At 36.2% G+C, this 19,341-nt stretch overlaps 2 protein-coding genes and 1 long non-coding RNA gene across 3 annotated transcripts in view; 1 reads left to right on the top strand and 2 right to left on the bottom strand.

Annotated features, from left to right (window-relative positions):
- Positions 1-1,037: 1,037 nt before the first annotated feature.
- Positions 1,038-1,944, top strand: LOC137921530 (uncharacterized). Its single transcript, XR_011107482.1, has 2 exons — positions 1,038-1,177; positions 1,670-1,944. It is a non-coding gene; the product is annotated as an uncharacterized lncRNA (long non-coding RNA).
- On the bottom strand, positions 1,945-5,511 carry LOC137921529 (serpin B4-like). The gene is made up of 6 exons (XM_068764317.1): positions 5,438-5,511; positions 5,284-5,364; positions 4,169-4,369; positions 3,575-3,659; positions 3,307-3,472; positions 1,945-2,629 (listed from the first exon to the last, which is right to left on the bottom strand). Exons 1-5 carry the CDS (start codon positions 5,444-5,446, stop codon positions 3,351-3,353), a joined length of 498 nt encoding a protein of 165 aa, XP_068620418.1. The 5' UTR covers positions 5,447-5,511; the 3' UTR covers positions 1,945-2,629; positions 3,307-3,350.
- Positions 5,512-8,745: 3,234 nt separating this feature from the next.
- LOC137921395 (zinc finger SWIM domain-containing protein 4-like) overlaps positions 8,746-19,341 on the bottom strand; it is a 110,550-nt gene continuing 99,954 nt past the window's right edge. Inside the window, exons 15-23 of the mRNA XM_068764135.1 lie at positions 18,963-19,186; positions 18,226-18,359; positions 17,286-17,464; positions 16,069-16,184; positions 15,098-15,248; positions 14,013-14,234; positions 13,005-13,127; positions 11,785-11,971; positions 8,746-10,752 (exon numbers count right to left, since the gene is read on the bottom strand). Of these exons, the coding sequence (XP_068620236.1) occupies positions 10,622-10,752; positions 11,785-11,971; positions 13,005-13,127; positions 14,013-14,234; positions 15,098-15,248; positions 16,069-16,184; positions 17,286-17,464; positions 18,226-18,359; positions 18,963-19,186 (1,467 nt within the window). The 3' untranslated portion in view covers positions 8,746-10,621. The remainder of the gene's footprint in view (positions 10,753-11,784; positions 11,972-13,004; positions 13,128-14,012; positions 14,235-15,097; positions 15,249-16,068; positions 16,185-17,285; positions 17,465-18,225; positions 18,360-18,962; positions 19,187-19,341) is intronic.

Consider the following 19,341-nt stretch of genomic DNA (forward strand, 5'->3'; position numbering starts at 1 on the left):
TATCTGTCAAGCCAGCGCCCAACACGGGCCAGGCGGACAGTCAAGTTTTTTTTTATTAATTCTAATTTGTATCGCAAGTGTTTTTTTTTTACAATATTTCTTTTCGCTTTTACTAAACGCAGACAGTTGGGAGAGGGTTGTCGCTATTTGATACGGATCTTTCTTCTCCCAGATGCGAGGCACGACAGCGTTTTATAATTATTTACAATTTTTCTCACACGATTTTCTCTTATGGGTAAATACGGCTGAATTGTCTAAATTGGATTGGACTGCTTCGACGGCGGGTCTGCCTTTACACGCGCCCACCACTACCTCTGGTGCAAACCAAGACAATGAAGAGTTTCAGGTCAAATCTGAGGCTAATACCTCGGCTGCGGACTGTATGGGTGTAACAGAGGAGTTTGGTCTTGTTTGGCGGACTAGAACCAGTAACGTAAAGCAACCCAGAAGTGAGAAGCTGAGCAATAAGGGTGCGCAAGAGTGTGGCAGCTACAACTGCTTATAAAACCTGCCACGAATTTAGACGGTCGCAAATCCGTGGATAGGGCCAGTTGGACCAACTATATAGTTAAAGTCGCGGGAGGTCGCAGGATATGGCCAGCGCAAGACAGGTCATCGTGGTGAACTTTGGGACAGACCAATGCCTTGCAAAGGGCGTCCATCTGCTGAAAAGGTGAAGAAGAAACACGAAAACTAATTTAAAACGTGGCACACGTAGACTAGCTATGATCGCCTCTTTAAAATCAACTCATCATTCCAGCAGAATTTTCTAGCTATTACTAAAAGTCTATTGTGAGACCTAACACTTCCACAGTCTGAATGAGGTGCATTATACATTATGGCAAAATTAGGAAGGAATTATAAGACAAGAGATGTAAAAACATATTGACAATGTGAAAAAAATGTACAATACAAAGACATTAGATTATTTTTTTAATTAAGTGATCGCACTAATATAAGTATTTAATTTTTTTTCCACCAAGCCTTTATAAAAATACAAGTTACTGTAACAAAATAAACACAAGTCTTAACGCAAACCTGTCGTGTTATTCCATTACTTTGAATGTGTTTTTATTGCTTGCAATATATTATATTAAACAATAAAATTGTACTAGAAGATATCGTTTCAAATCTCAAAATGTTGACGGCCATCGTCTTGCTTACATACATCGCGTCGGTAAGTATAATTTTATTTGTAAAATTATATATTTATACGATAAATTGGTAAGTAAAAGTGGGAGTGAGCAGGCTACGCAGAACTTAAACCAGATAGCCACAGGGACTTCAAAACTATTCGCCATCGAGGAATCCTGCAATCGCATCTTGAATCTTATCTGTGTAATACAGGTAGGAGTTCGTGTGACGTGACATTGCTACCATTGCAACATGGATATTGTTTTTCGGTGAACAACGATGACCGTCTCGCTCTTTAGCCCTTGAACCTCGTGGATGGTGAGCGTCTTTGGACCTGCTCTGTACCGTAGCGTTGACTAATGAGGACTTCAGGTACAGGTTGTTTCTCTGTTTCGGCATATTCTCCCCAGACATCCCCAGCAGGGGTACTCAAGGAGTGCACCACAAAGATTTTAAAGGTTAAATTTATATGTATAAATTCTAGACTTTATATAGGGGTACAGAAAACTGTCGTATATTTTACATTCAATTTTAGATTGTAGCTAAAGAAAGGAGCGCTGGTCTCATAGTCTTGCCGCCTTTGGTAATTGGATACGACGAACTAAACGCTGAGTCAGCAGAGAACAACAAAAATGTGATGGACCATCAGCTCAGGGACGCGCCTGTGGAGGACCAGGAACCAGCCGAGATCTCCAGGAGAGCTATAGACAAGGATTTAACTTACCAAAGTAATTTTCAAGAATACACGTAGATACATACACAAAAATGACGTCGTTTAACGTGGAAATTAAAACAACTATTTAATACCAACAGTTTTTATTTATAAAAAATATATTATTTTCAGCCGTTAGGAGACATATCTAACGATATTAATCTAAAAATAAATAATAAACAATCAATTTATTTTAAAAACATAGGCTATATGACATGGGTAGCCAACAGCCTTGATACTACGAGCTAATTTTCGAAATTTGAAATTTTTGACAAGCCGCAAATAATGTTTTAAAAAGGTATTATTTTTTTACGCAAAGTACATTCATTGAAATTTAATATTACAGTTATTTAAAAAAAAAACAATTTACGAAACGAAATATAATTATAATATAACGATGTAAAATCACGAGTTACAAATAACCATGAGCCGCATGTGGCTCGCGAGCCGCAAGTTGGTCACCCCTGCTATATGGCCATAAGCTTTCGGAGAGAAGACTATGATCTGGCAAGCGCAGCAGGACATCCAGCCACTTGATGCGACTTTAAACTGATCCTATTGGAAATCTCTGGAGTTCCTACGGCTCAAATGATGCTATTGTCCATTATGCCCATTGCATTGACATCTTCAACTGAGCTATGGGAGTAGAGAGCTAAAGATATTTAGCATAGATCTGTTTACTCAACTCAAAGGGCTCGGGAGTCTTGACACAGGCATTTATACAGGGTAATTCATTATAAGTGTAAAAGATTTAAAGATCTGTCAATTAATGTATGGTACACCCTGTGAAAGAATGAATGGTTTCAGAAATAATAAACAACGCAATGATAATATAACAAGGGAAAACGTACAGCTAGACGTTATTGGCTTGTCGAATTCCAATGGAAAAAGTAAAGTAATGTAGCATATTTCAGACTTAGTGATTTGTACAGAGTGAGTATAAATAAGTGTAAAGGTTTTAAAGACAAATCAGCTAAACATTTCACTCGTTTAAAAGCTTTATACCTATAATCAATCAATCTGTAATATTTATTTCATCGCATTCTGAAGTCACCAAAATACATTGCTTAAGACTCCTGAAAGAGTGTTGAGAAGAGCTTAATTTGATAGAAACTGGAATAATATTGAACTCCCCCTATAAAGCTCCCCCTTTAATTTAAAACAAACAGGATCCTAAACGCGCACAGACTTGAGAGAAAAGCTACCAAGAAACACAGAATGGGTAACTTCGTTTGATGACATGAGAATGATGAGTTTCGAAATATGAAATTTCAGGTGATTTTAAAAACGGCCCATGCTTACATGCCAAAGGGTAAATAGAATTACTCTAGAAGGTAACTATTTATTATTACTTATTTCGTAATAGAGATCGTATGAGAAAATTATTTAGAAAATTACATATCCCCAGGATTGTAAAGGTTTCACGGTAACTAAAAAACTGTAGTAAAAATCTGACATACTGTTAGATAGAATTTTGCCATTTTCGGAAAAATTACTGCGCCACCTAAGGAAGAACTTGTCCAGTGAAAAGCGGTACGTCCTTGCACACAATTGCGAAATTGAAACATTTGTTTGAAATCACCGCAGTTTCATAATCAGTGACGTTTTCATTGCCGATCGGTAAACCTGAAAATTAAAGATAAACACGAAAAACGGTTTGAACGAGCTTAGGCGTCCCAAGGAACCCTCGACCTTCCCTTGCTTATCTTGGACATAAATGTTACTTACATGTTAAAACTTTTATGTCAACACCGCCTTGATCAACTTTCACTTCTCCATATTGCGATATTGATAATCTCTTATGGTCATCATCCTGGAAATGCGGTATCGAAATAAAGAGTTGGAACTAATTTCTTGCAAAGCAGCGGAACAATTACTTACCTTAACGTTGAATTAATGTAACCTATCATGAAACATATTTTTGTTTCAATCAATGTTGCCTGACGTAAAACCAAGTAACATTCGAGTAAAAGATAAAAGCATATTAGCAAAACAGCTTAGTAAAATTAAAACAGATTTACGATCTTTAATAGGCCTTAAGCCTTCACTGTCGGTCAGCACTGACCGCGTTGGCAGAGAACGTGTTAAGATAGGTAAGGATACAAACAAATAATGGTTAAAATCAAAACTAAATAAAACCTAAATGAAGACCGAGTATAGTGAAGTGATAAATTTGAAAAAATAATTTAAAATATTGCGCCTCATCGCCAAACTGCTGTTCAAATTTCATTGAATTTGCTTGCACTACGTGACATAAAAGCAATAAATCTATAATTAGCTAACAAGAATATAACCCCAAATACAAATTTTTAAAAAATGTACCCTCATGGCTATTGCAGAGTTAAATGCGAATGTAGGTAAAGTTTGCTTGCATGTCGCAGTGAACGACGGCTGTATGCTGCTTATGGCGGAGGACAGGCCGTCCCGGTGCAGCTTGGTGACGAGCTGATCCAGCACGTCGGTCTCGTTCGGCACGATGATCACCAGCCCCACATCGGCATCGTTCGTTGGCATCTCGAGGACCTATAAGCTTTTTTAAATTTATCCGCGAAAAAATTCAACGCTTATGTTAAGAAAAGAGTTATAATTAATATTATCGTATTAAAGATGGTCATGTTACACGCTGTATACAGCGATCATCAGCCCAGGAATGGTGGACCTCAATACCTATCCATTTTTGCCCCAACAATTGGTTTTTGTTAAGCTCATTACATGAGTTGCAACAGCGCTCCTGTTGCCATAAGGACGAACTATATTCGGGATCATTTCGAACTACATGTCACGCGCCGTGCTTCATCCAATTATAATAATATATACGTTAACATACATACAAATAATACGTGGACTATTATTTACATACATACATATAATAGTTTGTGTATAAAAATTTACAGCAATGTTTAACTGCTAGTTTGAGACAAAAACTTACGAGCGAAGGCCTAATAGTTGCAATTTATCGTTTAGTTCTCATAAAGAATCGAATATTTTTCAAAAATTTTAGATTCGATTTCATTTTTTTTGAAAAATATTCAATTACCAGCTGAATCTGATATAAAACTTTTTTAATTAGAGGGGGGGGGGGGCTGTTCTGTGATAATATACATACACTGCTTCTGGGGGGTAGAACTGGGTTATGTGAAACTCTTACACATTAATATCTCATCAATAGTCTCAACATCTTTCTGCGCAAAGTAAGAGACTCCAGGATGTCAGTTATACCCAATCACTCACTGTGCCATTGTGGATGATATACTATCCAGGTTATGTGTTATTCATGATTCAAGGCATCGTCCACCTCAGAGACTTTAGTGGGAGTTTAGGGCCCGCACCCCAGACTACTACCAAAACTACAAGGCTACGCTGATGAGTTAAAGACAATGATTAAGATCTAAATAACAATGTTTTATTATAACGCAGTCATTAATTTTAAAACTTACCCTTACTTCATACTTAATGTCTTCAGTGTAACTAAAAGAATTATGCACTTTCACTTGAGTACTAGAATTTTGCCAAGTGCCCTGAAAAGTGGCTCTTATAAAAGTTCTTATATAACATATGTTCAGAATGTTGCACCATTGTAAAAATAATAACCTTATACATACAAATATTGGTCAACAATGCTTTGGCACAAGGGAGAATGTACTTATCTGGGTTGAATTGATCAAAACCTCCATACTGTTTTACCTGAAAAATTTAAATAAAAAAACTAACTTGCATAGCATCAAAGATTAAAAAATTGTTCACTGGACGAGATAAATGCTTAACATATTCAATTTAATGTTTTTACAGCATCTCAACTGTTCTTAACCCTTGAGGGTAACTGTACTGGTTTTAAAATACACCCTCATGTGATGTTGCTGAACCATATAATCTAATAAAAAAAGTTGCAAGTGTCCTATAAATGTGTGAAAAATTTGCATAGTAATACGCTCTTCTTATATCAGATGCATTTGTAACCCTCCTAGCTTTAACTACTTCTGTACAAGCATTGACTATACCCAACAAATGAAACGGTGAATGAGCACAGCTGGCTCTAACCTGCCGCGACACAGCCCGCCTTGCCCTTTAAGACAATTTCTTTGAGAGTTACAATACAAGCGGATATTATAAAAATGCCAAACAATGACCATGTGGCTTTCCTCTAAACCTGATCAATAGCGTTTTTTCCTTTAGGTAGAGAGAGTGCCGTGGAGATGGAGTTCCATTACTGCTGAATAAGCACACAATATCATCCTGATATTACGCTTTATGTTCATCTAATGTAATTATAACAAACAAATTGCAGAGATAGAATCGCTCTGATTAAAATGTCTGAAGTCAATGCTCAGCTGTGAGAAATGTGTTGTGGCCAATGCCATTATTGGGAAGCTCAATATTATTCTTGTTTGTATCAAATTGGGCTCTTCTGGCAGTCTTCTAAAAATGTTTTTAAGTCATCCATATAAATCAGCCTAAATGAGTGTGAAAAAAAAAACAATACAGCTAATATAAACTGATTTTATGTATTTTATATAAACACTTTTTTACTAAAACCATTTATAAATACAGATATTTACCCATTTCTTTAGAGCAACCGCTGCCTCTCCACGATTTTCATATACTATTGTTCGACATTTCAAATTAGAGTTCTTCTCTAAGTTATAACCCTCTTTTTTATTTGTTCCCAATAGAAATAAAATATTGTTGACAGTAATTTTTTTTAATAATTCGCTCATCTATACAAATAAATTATTTGTAATTATGAAACTTTCAGTTCTGCAGAAATCAGTGTCATTATGTATATTACTTTATATTATGAAATGTAATCAATATAAAAATTACAATCTTACCTATGTGCATAAGAATAAAAATAAATATAAGAAAAAAAAGACGATGTACAAGTAGCACTAGAAATAAAGATAAGTTTGTTATACACTCTCTAAGCTCCTCAAAATTAGAAAATCTTTTGCACAATTGCCATGTGTACAATATCTGCTTGTGTGATAATTCCTAATGATCAGGCAATAATTTTAAGTTTCTTGACCAAAAACATGTAAAATGTATCATTTTGTAAATAATTGGGATGTGATGGTGTTAAAGATTTTTAAATGATAGTAAAACTTAGGCATTATTTGCGTCAGCTAGTGTATTAAGGAGTGTCAGGGTATATTTATGTACCAAATAGCCATGTAATTTGTGGGTTATCATTATAGGAGTAGTTTGATATTTTTTTCTATCAATTTGGGCTATTCTGAAACTGTAAATAAATAAATCAACTATTACTAATATAAATAAAATAATATGATTTTGTGATAATGAAAAGGTTATTATCAAAAATTCATGTTACATGAATAACTGGAATTTTTTCAACTATATGCAGAAATAATATAATAATTGACCATTGACACCAAAAAAAAAAAAAAAAACAAATGAAGGAACAGAGTTTTGAAGTTAAACAATTTAAACACCAATGTAACCAATAATGAGTTGCTTTCAGAACAAAAGCAACTTATTATTGGTATATAAACTTTGTATATAACTTACATCTGCAAAACCATCTACACCATTCTTCATATTCTTTTGAAATAGTAATTTTAGAACATTTATTCCGAAGGGTGATGATATCCAATTTTTTACCATAATTTAATTAAAATTAATTTCTGTAACATTATAAAACAATGGTTATAAAACTTCTTTAAAATTTTATTACAAGTGGCATTCATTATATGTTCTGTGATTACATTAATAATTGATTGTGAGTGATACATTAGTGACATTAATAATGAATTTCTGTGATTACATTAATAATTGATAGAATTATTGAGTAAGCTGTACTTAATATCATTTATAGTTGTTTATTATGTATCAACATGAAAACTGATCAGAGTCAGACTTAATGATAAAAGAAATTTTACTCGAAGTTCATGATTATCATTTTTACCTGTAATTATAAATTTTTGATACAGAAATAGCAGTATGTACAGCCGTTCCCTTAAAATATCTTTGTCCAGCTGTAGATTGTCCAGAACAGATGATAATGACATTGACCTATAGTTCACGCCTCTTATTCAATAAACCTCTTTAATAATAATCTTATTCTTTAATAATATCTTTAATAACAATAAATATGATAACAGTAAACATTTACCGGCTTCCAATACGTCAAAACTAAGCGACTTTGACATTTCATCAACAGTGTTTACATACACAATAATATTTTTTTAAATTTCCTAACCCATTTTTCAATTTTTGAATTATGGCTGAAACTGCGGAAGAGGTTACAATATACTTTTAACAATGGCTGGAACATGTTAAAGTTATTATCTGAGAGGCGATCTTAATGGGCCATTTGCGTTACTTTAGCTAGTAGATTCTAATTTTATTTTATTTTTTTAGAATCGGGGAAGTATTTACTGTATGCACAAGAGACTATCCTCCAAGACGCAGTTCTTTTAAGTCGTAATCTATACAAATGGATATAAATCGCCATGTGAATTACTGAGGGAAATTGTGCCAGCGCATAACTCTTTGCAGCAACTAAGTTCGATAGCCCCCGCGACAACTTCTGATCGAACTGTTTGGTGAGTGATATATACAATGAGTCTTACTTGTCCAGCGTTGGAGATCTTCCATTTTATTGTATAGTAGTATCACAAATCCGTACCTGTTTTAAAAGAGATCTTAACTATCCTATTTTGAATAAGGTATTTTCGAATCAAGAGTGCAAGCGTTTCTTCTAGGCAAGTATGTAACATCGTGGAACACATCACTTAACATCACACAAGACAAAGGTCAAATGCTTTGCCTGGTCGATAAATTTCTTCATGTATGTTTTTCGAAACAGTTTTTATTGTTAAAATGCAGTATTACCATTTAATTATGAGTAAAGAATGATAGTCGGGAAAAAATAAAACACATAAAATATTCAATCATTTATATTGAAATTATTATCACCTTCTTAGTCAGCACTGAAGGGTGTCCACGTTTTACGTAAAACACAAATACAAAAGATTCGCGGCGCGAACAGTACGAGGGAACTGAAAACGTAACGCAGTCGGTCCGACAGCTGGTGACTTGCCTGAAGGCACTTGAGGTCAAATAGTTATTTGCTTGGAGTTTCGTTTTGGCAAGTCAGTATTTCACTCTTGTCTTCTAAAATTGTTTCCATCACAGAGCAGAGTTAATTCCGTTCAAAATAATCCTTACCTATTTGTCAATAGCGCTTAAATGATACATAGTATCTTCGAATTAAATATTACCTTTGCTATACCGTTATATTTGCTAATTAAAAAATATGCGAAATTGTATTTGTGGTTTAATAATTTTAGAAAACAAGAGACAATAAAAAAATATATTCGAAACGCGTTCGTAATTAAACAAATGTAAATCGACCGACTAAAGCTACAAAATTATTTATCTTGAACAGTTCTTGAATCTTCTAATATTAAAATTAATAAGATGTTATTTTGATTCAGGCCAGGTATTGTTGTATGATAAAAATCATTTTTCTTTAATTTTCGAATATTACACTAGAATGTATTGTACCAATAACATTACACACTAAGTTAGATAACTGATGTTATATTTTGTAAAGTACTCAGTCTGAAAATAGCATAACAATGTTGCCAATTTACGTACAAAAGCAAAATGCTCTAATCCATTCATTATTATTCCATTGTTACATTAATAACATAATGAGACGCGGTTAAGTCTTTCCATACACTTTCTATTTACAAAATAATTTTAAATAACATTGGGATGAAAAAATAAATAGGTGGTTTTTTGGCCGTATAAACACGGAATATTGAAATATACATCACTGAAATAAAGGCAAGTATTAGCATGCGATGACAAAATAACGTTTTGGGAATTATTTCACACCGGAAATGTACAAAATTCTTTAATATCTTAATAACTAAACTATACTTTTTTCAATTCGTTCTATATTTCTGAACACTATCCAAAATGTCACATTTATATTTAAATATTAAACATTTCTATCATTATAAATGCACTTCTTGTTTAAAATTTTATTCTATACTAACGTAGAAGATGATAATTAATTGATTAAACGAAAAAAAAAATGCGCACCACAATTGAAACGTCAAAAGTGTACATAGTGACGTTAAGTTTTTTTTTTCGAAGATGGCGGATAATGATTTTATAAAAAGCTAAACTTAATTCATAGAAAAGAACTACAGATATTGAATACTCGACAATACTGAAAGAAAGATGGCATTGCGTAATGCTTTTGATATTACTTATATTTACTTCTTTGGTGTTGTGTCGTTTTTAACCGTGTTCGATTCCACTGCTATTGGACGCTATACGATTGGCGTTCTAAATAATCACTAAACCTATTCACTAAAGCTTTAATCTAAGAAAATGATATAACCAACGCCATCTACCGTGAAGGCCGACGAGCATATTGTTTTTACATGTAGTTGCAGGCAGAACTTGCTTAGCCTGAATAAAGTAAACCTAATAGTTACATAACTAGGACCTAAGATTAAACTAGTCTATATTTACATAGCCTAGGATTATATACACAATGGAATCATTGAGATCATTACAATGTTGCCTACTTACAAATGTCGACGCGCCATGTTTGCGGTTTAAATAAAAAATAATACTTTCGGGCGCAAACTCCTTCGAGGTAATACACCGTTGTTAACCGGCGTCAAACAGTTATATACATCACCTATTGCACGAAGTCAACAAAAACATAAAACAAAAACGGAATTTCGGAGCTATTGCACATAATTCCAAAAGAGATGAACGCAAGTGAATAATGTTTCAGCCAAATCTCTCTTTAACGAGGAACATTAGTTTCTTCTTGCCCTTGTACTTGAGTTTGATCTCCTGGAGGAGTGCAGCGAACTGATGGGGTCCGTCGTGCGCCAGCGCGAATGTGTCGCGTGCCTTACCTGCCGACGACGACATCACAATTAATAAAAAATGGCAAAAACTATTAAGAATTATTAGAAAATAAATATACCTATGACGTTTTACTTACGTAAATTAAAGTTGTTTTAAGCAAATACTTTGTAATCCATTATTATTATAGGACATATTTCCTCCAAAACAAAGATCGTAATCAAGTTCTGGCCTATTTTATAACCTCTATTTTTCTCTCTCTCTTTTAAACTGTTATCGTAGCAAGAACGCATACACAAATTTATTTCGTCTGTTTTTCTATGGTATGACACAATTATAAAAAATAAAGTTCGTGATACGGGCGGGAGATTGCGAACCAGATATTTCAGAATAAGAAATATTCGGTAGAAATATTTCTTTCGTTGTGTTATGTCAGATAAGAACGGAATATAGGAAAATCCATCCGCAAAGGGCGTTTAGGAAGGGAGGGGAGGTTCATTGGTTTCGCAAAGTGGGCGGGTGGTAGCTAGAGTTAGATAAAGATTTTTTTTATGAATTTCCTTTATTATACCAATTTAGTCATTAGGTATATCGTTGAATATATAACGATTTTATATCCTGTATTATGTCGTCGATCCTTAGAGGCTATACAAATCTAAAAAAGTTTTTGCGCAAAGATCGCCACGAAGAGCAGACTTGAGCTGTCTACGTTCTGCGACATCCCGCGACATTGACAATACTATCGGTCCATCTAGTGGGGGTGTTACAGGCGTCCACCAGTTCGTAGTAACCACTAAAGAAATTTTAAATCTCAACGACAGTTGGTTGCACGTCTGGTGTGACACGTTCAAAGTGGCAACTTTAGACGAGCATTCCTTCGAGTTATGTTAGTGACTTGCAAGAAATACCTATATCAAGGTAGAATCTTTCCGTACATTATACACTCATACTTAAAAGTATGTGGGGAGAGATATAGAGATGGAAAAGGAGAGAGAGAAAGGAAACAAAAAGAGATAAATAGGAGCCTGCCTGATAAACATTTACACATATTTAAAGATGTGTGAAACTATATGTGGACATACCTAGGAAATCTACAAAGTCCGCATAGTGTCTCGGTGAGATGTGCGCAAGGCGGGCGTGCGTGGTTGAGGCATATGCCCTCAGTGCAGCCTCCAGTAGTGGCCGCAGAGGAGTGGGGGGCCGCGGGGGCGGAGGCCTGGAACGGGAGCAGCCCGCAGCCGCCACACAACAGCGCCGCAACACGTCCGACTGTATACAAAATAATCACTTAAAAGTACATTACGTTTTTAATTTGGTTCATTACATTATTATTACATGTGAAAAAAGCAATGGATATCCAACTATTAACATACTTTCTATGTATCGTCTTCTATCTTACTCCACATTTCTTATAATATTATATTTCTTTAAAGCATTTATTTACACACAATTACAATAATAATTTGTGAATGTGTTATTCTATGTCAAAGTTATTTCTAAATACATGTTTATTTCTTTGCCGATTTTTGACTTTAATTTTCATTTATTTCTATAACCTTCTTCATTATAATTTTTGCACATTGCAAGAAAGTTTCGCAGGGGTTTGGGCAGTTCGAACTTAGGTTCCGGGAAATCACTACTCACTAGTTTTACATTAGACTCACAAATAGAGTCACAAAATCGACTTGCGGAAAAACGCTTTTCACATCCAAAAGGGCACACTTATTTATTTGTATAACTTAAGAAAACGTTTATTTTTAAAAAAGAAGTCCACTGATCTAGAAATTTGATTATACAATGCGATTAAAATAAGAATAGGACGGGCTCTCGGCTAACTTCACTCATATAAGTACGGTCAGCATAAAATATATAAAATAAAAAAATAATAATAATTGTTTTTGTTGATTGTTTAATTTGTTCTACAATGAGCAAAAGAGGTAGTGTTTTACATCGGCGAGCTCGAGAGATTATCAGCAATGTTGATAAGTACTTCGAGGAAGAGAAAAAACGTGCCATTATGTTGTTGGACCAGTTAAAACAAGCAAGAATTGTACCAGGGCCACATGGCAATATTCATATATCGCGTGATGTATTTGGAAGTTTCATTAAGCATTTGGAAACTGCTTCGAAGGTAACCGAGCGAGTGACTTTAGTCACTGGTATTATTTTTTAACATTGGTTTTTTTTGCACACTATACCAAGTTCCCGTTGTGACGTCACAACATGGCGCTAGGCCGGTCCTATTCTTATTTTAATCGCATTGTATATAGTTGAATGTTATAAATAAATAAATAGTACATACCAGGACAGGTGCACATTGCACGTTCTTGACGAGCAGAGGCAACATGGCCTGTAGTTCGGCGCGACCAAGTGAATGCGCCAACGCAACTGCCCAGTGAATGTCCGCTATCGCGGGGTGGCTGTCCTGTTGCACGAGATAAAACATAAATCATTAAACTTTCGTATCCTTAAGACCATTTATGTTTGAAGAAACTTTCCCCTTTTGCATTTAATTATACTTTAACATAGTCCTACAAAATTAACCTTTTCATAAGTAAGCCAAACACAGAGTCAACTCTAACACTAATCGATGTAACATGGCTCCTGAAGATGCCCCGTGGAGGGGTGAAGCACGTGTTGAGTGATTTGGTGGTGGCGGTTGTGTGATTCGCATTGTTTGCCGCATACGCATTTGTCGGCGGGCTGGCGGGTGGTGCATTTCATTGCACGACTACCGCTGCATGTGCGGAAGTGGCTAAATATTGGTCCTTTTCTTACTTAGGATGGACTTCCGCGAAGTAACGCCTGATTCCATTCCCTCTAGGTATCCGTATATATATTTATTTTTATAATAGACTATGAAGAACACTATGGAATAATCCACACATTGCTATATCGTAAATTTAACTATGTATTAGGGGAACCGAAAAGTAATGTCGTTTTCTTAAGTTAAATTCACACGACAACATTTTTGACAAATTTTATTTCTAATCAACAATATATTCACCATCGTTATCAACAACCTTTTGCCATCTAGTATACAAATTTTCAATGCCGGAGCGGTAAAAATCAATCGGTTTTTATGTAAAATATGTCGACAAAAAGACATTACTTTCTGGTCCCCCCTAATATTTATATAGTACAACCAGATTCTATCGAAGAGAATCTAGCAAGAAACTCGATAGTTACTCATTTAACGCCTATTTTACAATGTTTTGTTATAAAATGTCCTAAAAAAATTTAGTATTCTTGTGTTAAAGAGATTAATCAAGGAATAATTAAAAATTAAAAGAGCGTGTAGGTAGTGTACCTGGTTGTAGTGGAGGTGTAGGTTGCGCATAGCGAGTGTTGCAAGACGCATTGCTCGTGCTGGCTGCCCTCGCTGCTCCATGTAGCGCGCCACTGCGAACAGCTGGCTTGATGCCAGGGCTCCGCGAGCCGCAGCCCTACCCACAGCCGCACACGCCGCCTCGAACGCGCCAGCTGACCCCTCGCACACCGACAACGCCGACAGCGCACACCCCGGCGGGTCCTGACAACATTTATTAGTTAACACCTCTATTGATCAATGGGCGTGGTTAACCTTAGCGACATCTATGAGTCAAATATTGATTCTAGTTTTTATTGCATATTAACAATATATTATTGATAATTTATTTCGGCTTAAAGACCGCAATACCATTCATTGTAAAAAGTTGGGGGTAAGTGGAAAGTGTCTTTGGGGAAGGCTTGTGTCTTGCAATGGACTTCTATTAGCTGATATGATGTGGCGAAGGGTAGAATGCGACATATGAACAGAAAATAAGTAAAAGGTATAGAGTGAAAGATATTGTAGAGGAAGGAATAAGAGATAATGTAAGATTACGTGAAGAAAGGAAGAAGAGAGATTGCGAGACTATGTAGAGGATGAAAGAAGTGAAATGAAGAACAAAATACTGAAAAAAAGTACCTGTCATACATCAAGTTAGGGGAACGAAAGGGCTCCAAAATAAAGGTGGCCAAAAAAATTGCTGATATGATAATGATGATTTAGACACTTATGGTGTATATGCACTTATTTGTTAATAATAAAAAAAACAAGTATACAGAATGATAGGTTATAGGTCAAAATTATTTAAGGTGTTAATACACAGTATTTTTATTAGCACCTATTCTATTATGCACTTTATGTGGCTTGCTTACCGCTATTTCGACCTGTTAATCAGTTGGACTGTCTGTTATTTTATTTATTCCGGATTCCTGATCCGAAAATCCCGAACATAGAACGTCCATGGGTTTTTGCAGTGGATGCCAGCTGATAGATATAGGTCTCCCCTAAAATTTGCACAATCACCGGTCTTGCACTGACCGTTTCCATCCGGCTATGATGTTATTGAATATCTGCATATGCGGTACCTTAGCAGCGCATTGCAGCGCAAGTGTTCGTGCGCATGCACTCAGCTTCTCCTGTTGTTCGAAGCTGAGACCGAGGCGTAGCGCCGTGGCGTGAGACATAGCAGCAGCTGCTACTGGGCCCGTTGCTTCTGTCGGCGTAAACAATTCGTACCTGCGCAAGTAAAAAAAAATATTATTCGCCTGTTCTTTTGCATGTCTGCGATATTTGATCCAAACAGATAGACTTAATTTTAAGTCCACAAGAGCTTATGATCCATCGTATGTTAGATAAAGATTTTTTAAATTTGTAATTTGTATCCATAATCCTATACTAACAACTGATCTAGCCACAGCTTGGCACTTGAATTAGTTTTATACTTAAGATGTATTCTCATTGGCAATTAATGTTCGCCATTTGGCAGAAAGGTTCTCGAGTGGTGACCATGAGCCGATGGTCATGGCATGGGTATGCCAACCACAAGGTGGACCGATGACATAGAGATCGCGGAAGTAGCTGGATGCAGACTGAGCCAGACCAAACATTTTGGTGATCTTTCAGGGAGGCCTATGCCTTGCAGTGTTCATCCATCAGCTGAAAAGAAGATTTGGCATCGAAACAATCTGCTCATAAGTAACATTATTAAGTTGCCTTTAAATTCCACATTTGGAACATATTATCGATGCTGATATTTTTTCACTTTTTCAAAACGATCGATTGAAACTAATTTTGATTGGATTTCATCACAGTTTAATTCATTTTTGATAAATGAACACGCGTGACTTATTAGAGCTTAATTGTACTCGACACTTTAAATACGTAAAGATAAAATCGTTCATCATTAAAAAAATTGTTTCATTTAATGATTACTCACATGTATAAATATAAAAACTGCTTATAAAGTTTTATGTAGAGCCGTACATTTATTAATTTTGAAAAGGAAGTGTAACATAGAGCTTGTGTGAGTTTTGAATTAATGGTATAAGTCGCTCACCAGTTCTGCATGATGGAGAGAAGCGCGTCGAGTCCCAGCTCCGTCGCGCAGGTGACCAGCCAGCGCACCATCTCGCGCCGCCTCCAGTTCACAGACGACAAAGTCATGCGCAGAACCTACACAAATCACCATACGTCCAGATATGATCACCATCTTGGTGTTATTAAAGTGTACCACTGTATAAACACTAGTAAATTCTTCAAACTTAGCATTAAACCATTTACCCAATACAATAAAATACTTAACCAGGAAGGGCTACAGCCCTAAGTGGTTAAGTGCTTAAGTGTATTGGCAGCCTTAAACGGAAAGTTCCTCATTGTAATATTAACCACTGACGGCCGCTCGACAAAATAGACCTATATCGCCTAAAGCCAGCGGCCATTACGTCATTACAGTCAGGGTATTTGACATCGGAAACTTATAACAGATAATAATTAATAAATAAATAAAGATTTTTGCAATAAGAACAAGTATAATGACCATATTCCAGTAAAAAAGAGTAAAATCAAAGAAGTCTCGGGGGCTTCAATACAAGCCAGCGGGCCGAAACAGTTCTTATGTTTGGGCGTGAATTAATGCCAGCGGACGGAAGATTAATCTTAGATCAAAAAGCTCAACATGTACAACAAGCATTAAAAGGAGCCGATTATTGTATTAGTAATCCTAGTTGAAAGAGTTTAAGTGATCTTAGATGAAAGATTTGGCTAGTGTATTAAAAGCCTTAAGTGGTTAAGTGCTTTAGTGTATTAGCAGCCTTAGATAGCAAAGTTCACTAGATTATATAAGCCTTATAAGAAATAGTTCTCTCATGTATTTACTAAAATATTATTATTAGGCTACTGCCTTAGATGGAAAAGCTCAATATCCTATCTCAGGTCACTAAAGCCAGTGCATTTAATAACCGCTAGTGCCTGTACTATATTAATATCCTTATATGTTACGCACTAGTTTAACCCTTAAATGCATGACTTTTATTAATACTTTTAAAACATATACATCTTGCACATAGGTACACTACAATGCAGAGGAAAATATTTTTACATATGTATAATAATATTCTTATACTTATTTAATATTTTTTCAAAACCTTATGTTGCAGCTATACAACACTATGTATTTACTGCTACTTATAACGTTTGAGTGGTATGTTGCATCATTATGCATTTAAGGGTTAAAGGTAGCCTATTCGCTGTTCTATCTTAGAGTTTAGAGCTTACCTGGAGACCGAGCTCGAAGGCAGCGGCGAGTAGATCGCGATGGTGGTGAGGCGCGTCAGGAGGCGCAGCATGTCGTAGCGCATCTTGCGCAAGTCGGAACAGCTGCGCAGCTGAACGCACGTGACGCTGAGCTGCTGCCAATGCAGCGCGCAGACGTGCAGGACTCCCGCGCGCCGCCCCTGATCATCCAATCATAAAGTGATATAATATACAGATAGGGCTATTGATCATACAACCATAAAACAGTATAGTAGAGATGGTATCTCCTAATCATACAATCATAAATTGATAATAAGAACTGCTCCTGATAATTGACTATTAAAGATACAATTTTAAAATAGGTTTCCAATCATCTAACCACAAAGTGATATACACAATATACAGATAGGGCTATTGATCATACAATGACAGGGCATGAATGAGATGGCAATTCATGATTATGCAATCCCAAATTGATAATATGTACTGATGAAAGTTCCTAATAATACAATAATAAAGATGCAATTTACAGATGGGTTTCTGATCATCTAAGATTAAATATATATACATATATAGTACGAAAGGGAGTTTTAATAAGAGAAGATAACACAGCAGGTGATAAGGTAGAGATAGATAAGTAAGAAAAGGACCAATATTTAGCCACTTCCGCACATGCAGTGGTAGTCGTGCAATGAAATGCACCACCCGCCAGCCCGCTGATAAATGCGCATGCGGCAAACAATGCGAATCACACAACCGCCACCACCAAATCACTCAACACGTGTTTCACCCCTCCATGGGGCATCTTCAGGAGCTATGTTACAACGATTAGTGCCAAACACAGAGTCTCTGTGTTTGGAAAGAAGTGGAAGTGGCTAAATATTGGTCCTTTTCTTACTTAGGATGGACTTCCGCGGAGTAACGCCTGATTCCATTAAATATTTAAGGTAGAGATAGTTACCGAGTAGGGCACTGGCGAGCGCTGCCTGCTGCTGCTCTGCGTGCTGCAACGTGTGCCAGGCTCCTGCGCCGCAAGCCGCACCGCAGCCAGATCCACCCGCGTCCAGCGCGTACGCCTCCTCCACCATCGGCAGCCTTGACACACGGACACACATATTTACATTACGTTTACGATAGAAGATCTATATAAATACTACAGAAAACACATATGTATGTGGTAAGTTGTGTTTTGTTTTCTATAATATATAGTTAATACGACAATATTGTATTTATTTAATAGTACATGTAAAGATATTTCAGGTCACATCTACTTCGCGAATTTAATTAACGCTCTGCCCTTGCAGGACCATTTCAAAATTTCCGAAAATTCTTTAAATTTGTAGCGGACTTCTACTCGGCAAAAGAAATAGTCCTGACAAATTTCAAGTAGTCTTATGGTTTCAGAGATATCGTGATGATTTAATAAATGAAAATCACTGATATACAGGATGATTGTTTAACTACGTATGATTGGTAAACGCTTTACTTTTGCTAGAGACTTGTTGTTCTAAGTAGAGTAAATGGCTTAAAATCCTGGAAATTGGCGAGCTTTGTCAAGGACAGATAAAGTGCCATAGTGAAGGAGAGTTGCTAGAAGATTGCAAGGTGGTGCAAATCTTCATGATCGTCTCTTTTTTATGAACTGGCTTATATACTAGCTACTGCTTTTGAGCATCATCATTTAATGTTAAAACTTACCTCATAGCTCTTAAGCCGACGCGGTAAGCCAGTTCGGCGTCGTTGGGTAGTAGAGCCAGAAAGAGATAGCGTGCGAAGGTGTGAGCGGGAGCGGAGCGTGGATGTACGCGCGCGCCCAGGCACGAGCTCGGACCGCCCGCGAGCAACGCGCCCGCTACACGAGCGCACACCCCCGCCACTGCCTCCCCCTCCACTCGCTGCAGTTGCGCGATCAGACGCTCCTCCTGTATTACACCATTTACTACTTTAAAATATCAGCTACCGTATCATAGATTCACATAAAAACGCATCTTGCAAATAATTAATGTTGGTTTTACAATAAATAATATATATTCAACTTTCACTTAAAGTTAACGTTCTTTATAACTTGAAATTAAAG

Source organism: Battus philenor, unplaced genomic scaffold, assembly GCF_028537555.1.
Source record: "Battus philenor isolate CCGP_79_NKW_IND1 unplaced genomic scaffold, ilBatPhil1.0.hap1 SCAF_19, whole genome shotgun sequence".
Taxonomy (NCBI): domain Eukaryota; kingdom Metazoa; phylum Arthropoda; class Insecta; order Lepidoptera; family Papilionidae; genus Battus; species Battus philenor.

Coding starts and splice junctions, on each gene's coding strand:
- LOC137921529 (XM_068764317.1), bottom strand. Junction 3,660..4,168: donor ACTCTGCAATAGCCATGAGG/GTACATTTTTTA, acceptor CCGCATTTCCAG/GATGATGACCATAAGAGATT. Junction 3,473..3,574: donor TGACATAAAAGTTTTAACAT/GTAAGTAACATT, acceptor TTTAATTTTCAG/GTTTACCGATCGGCAATGAA.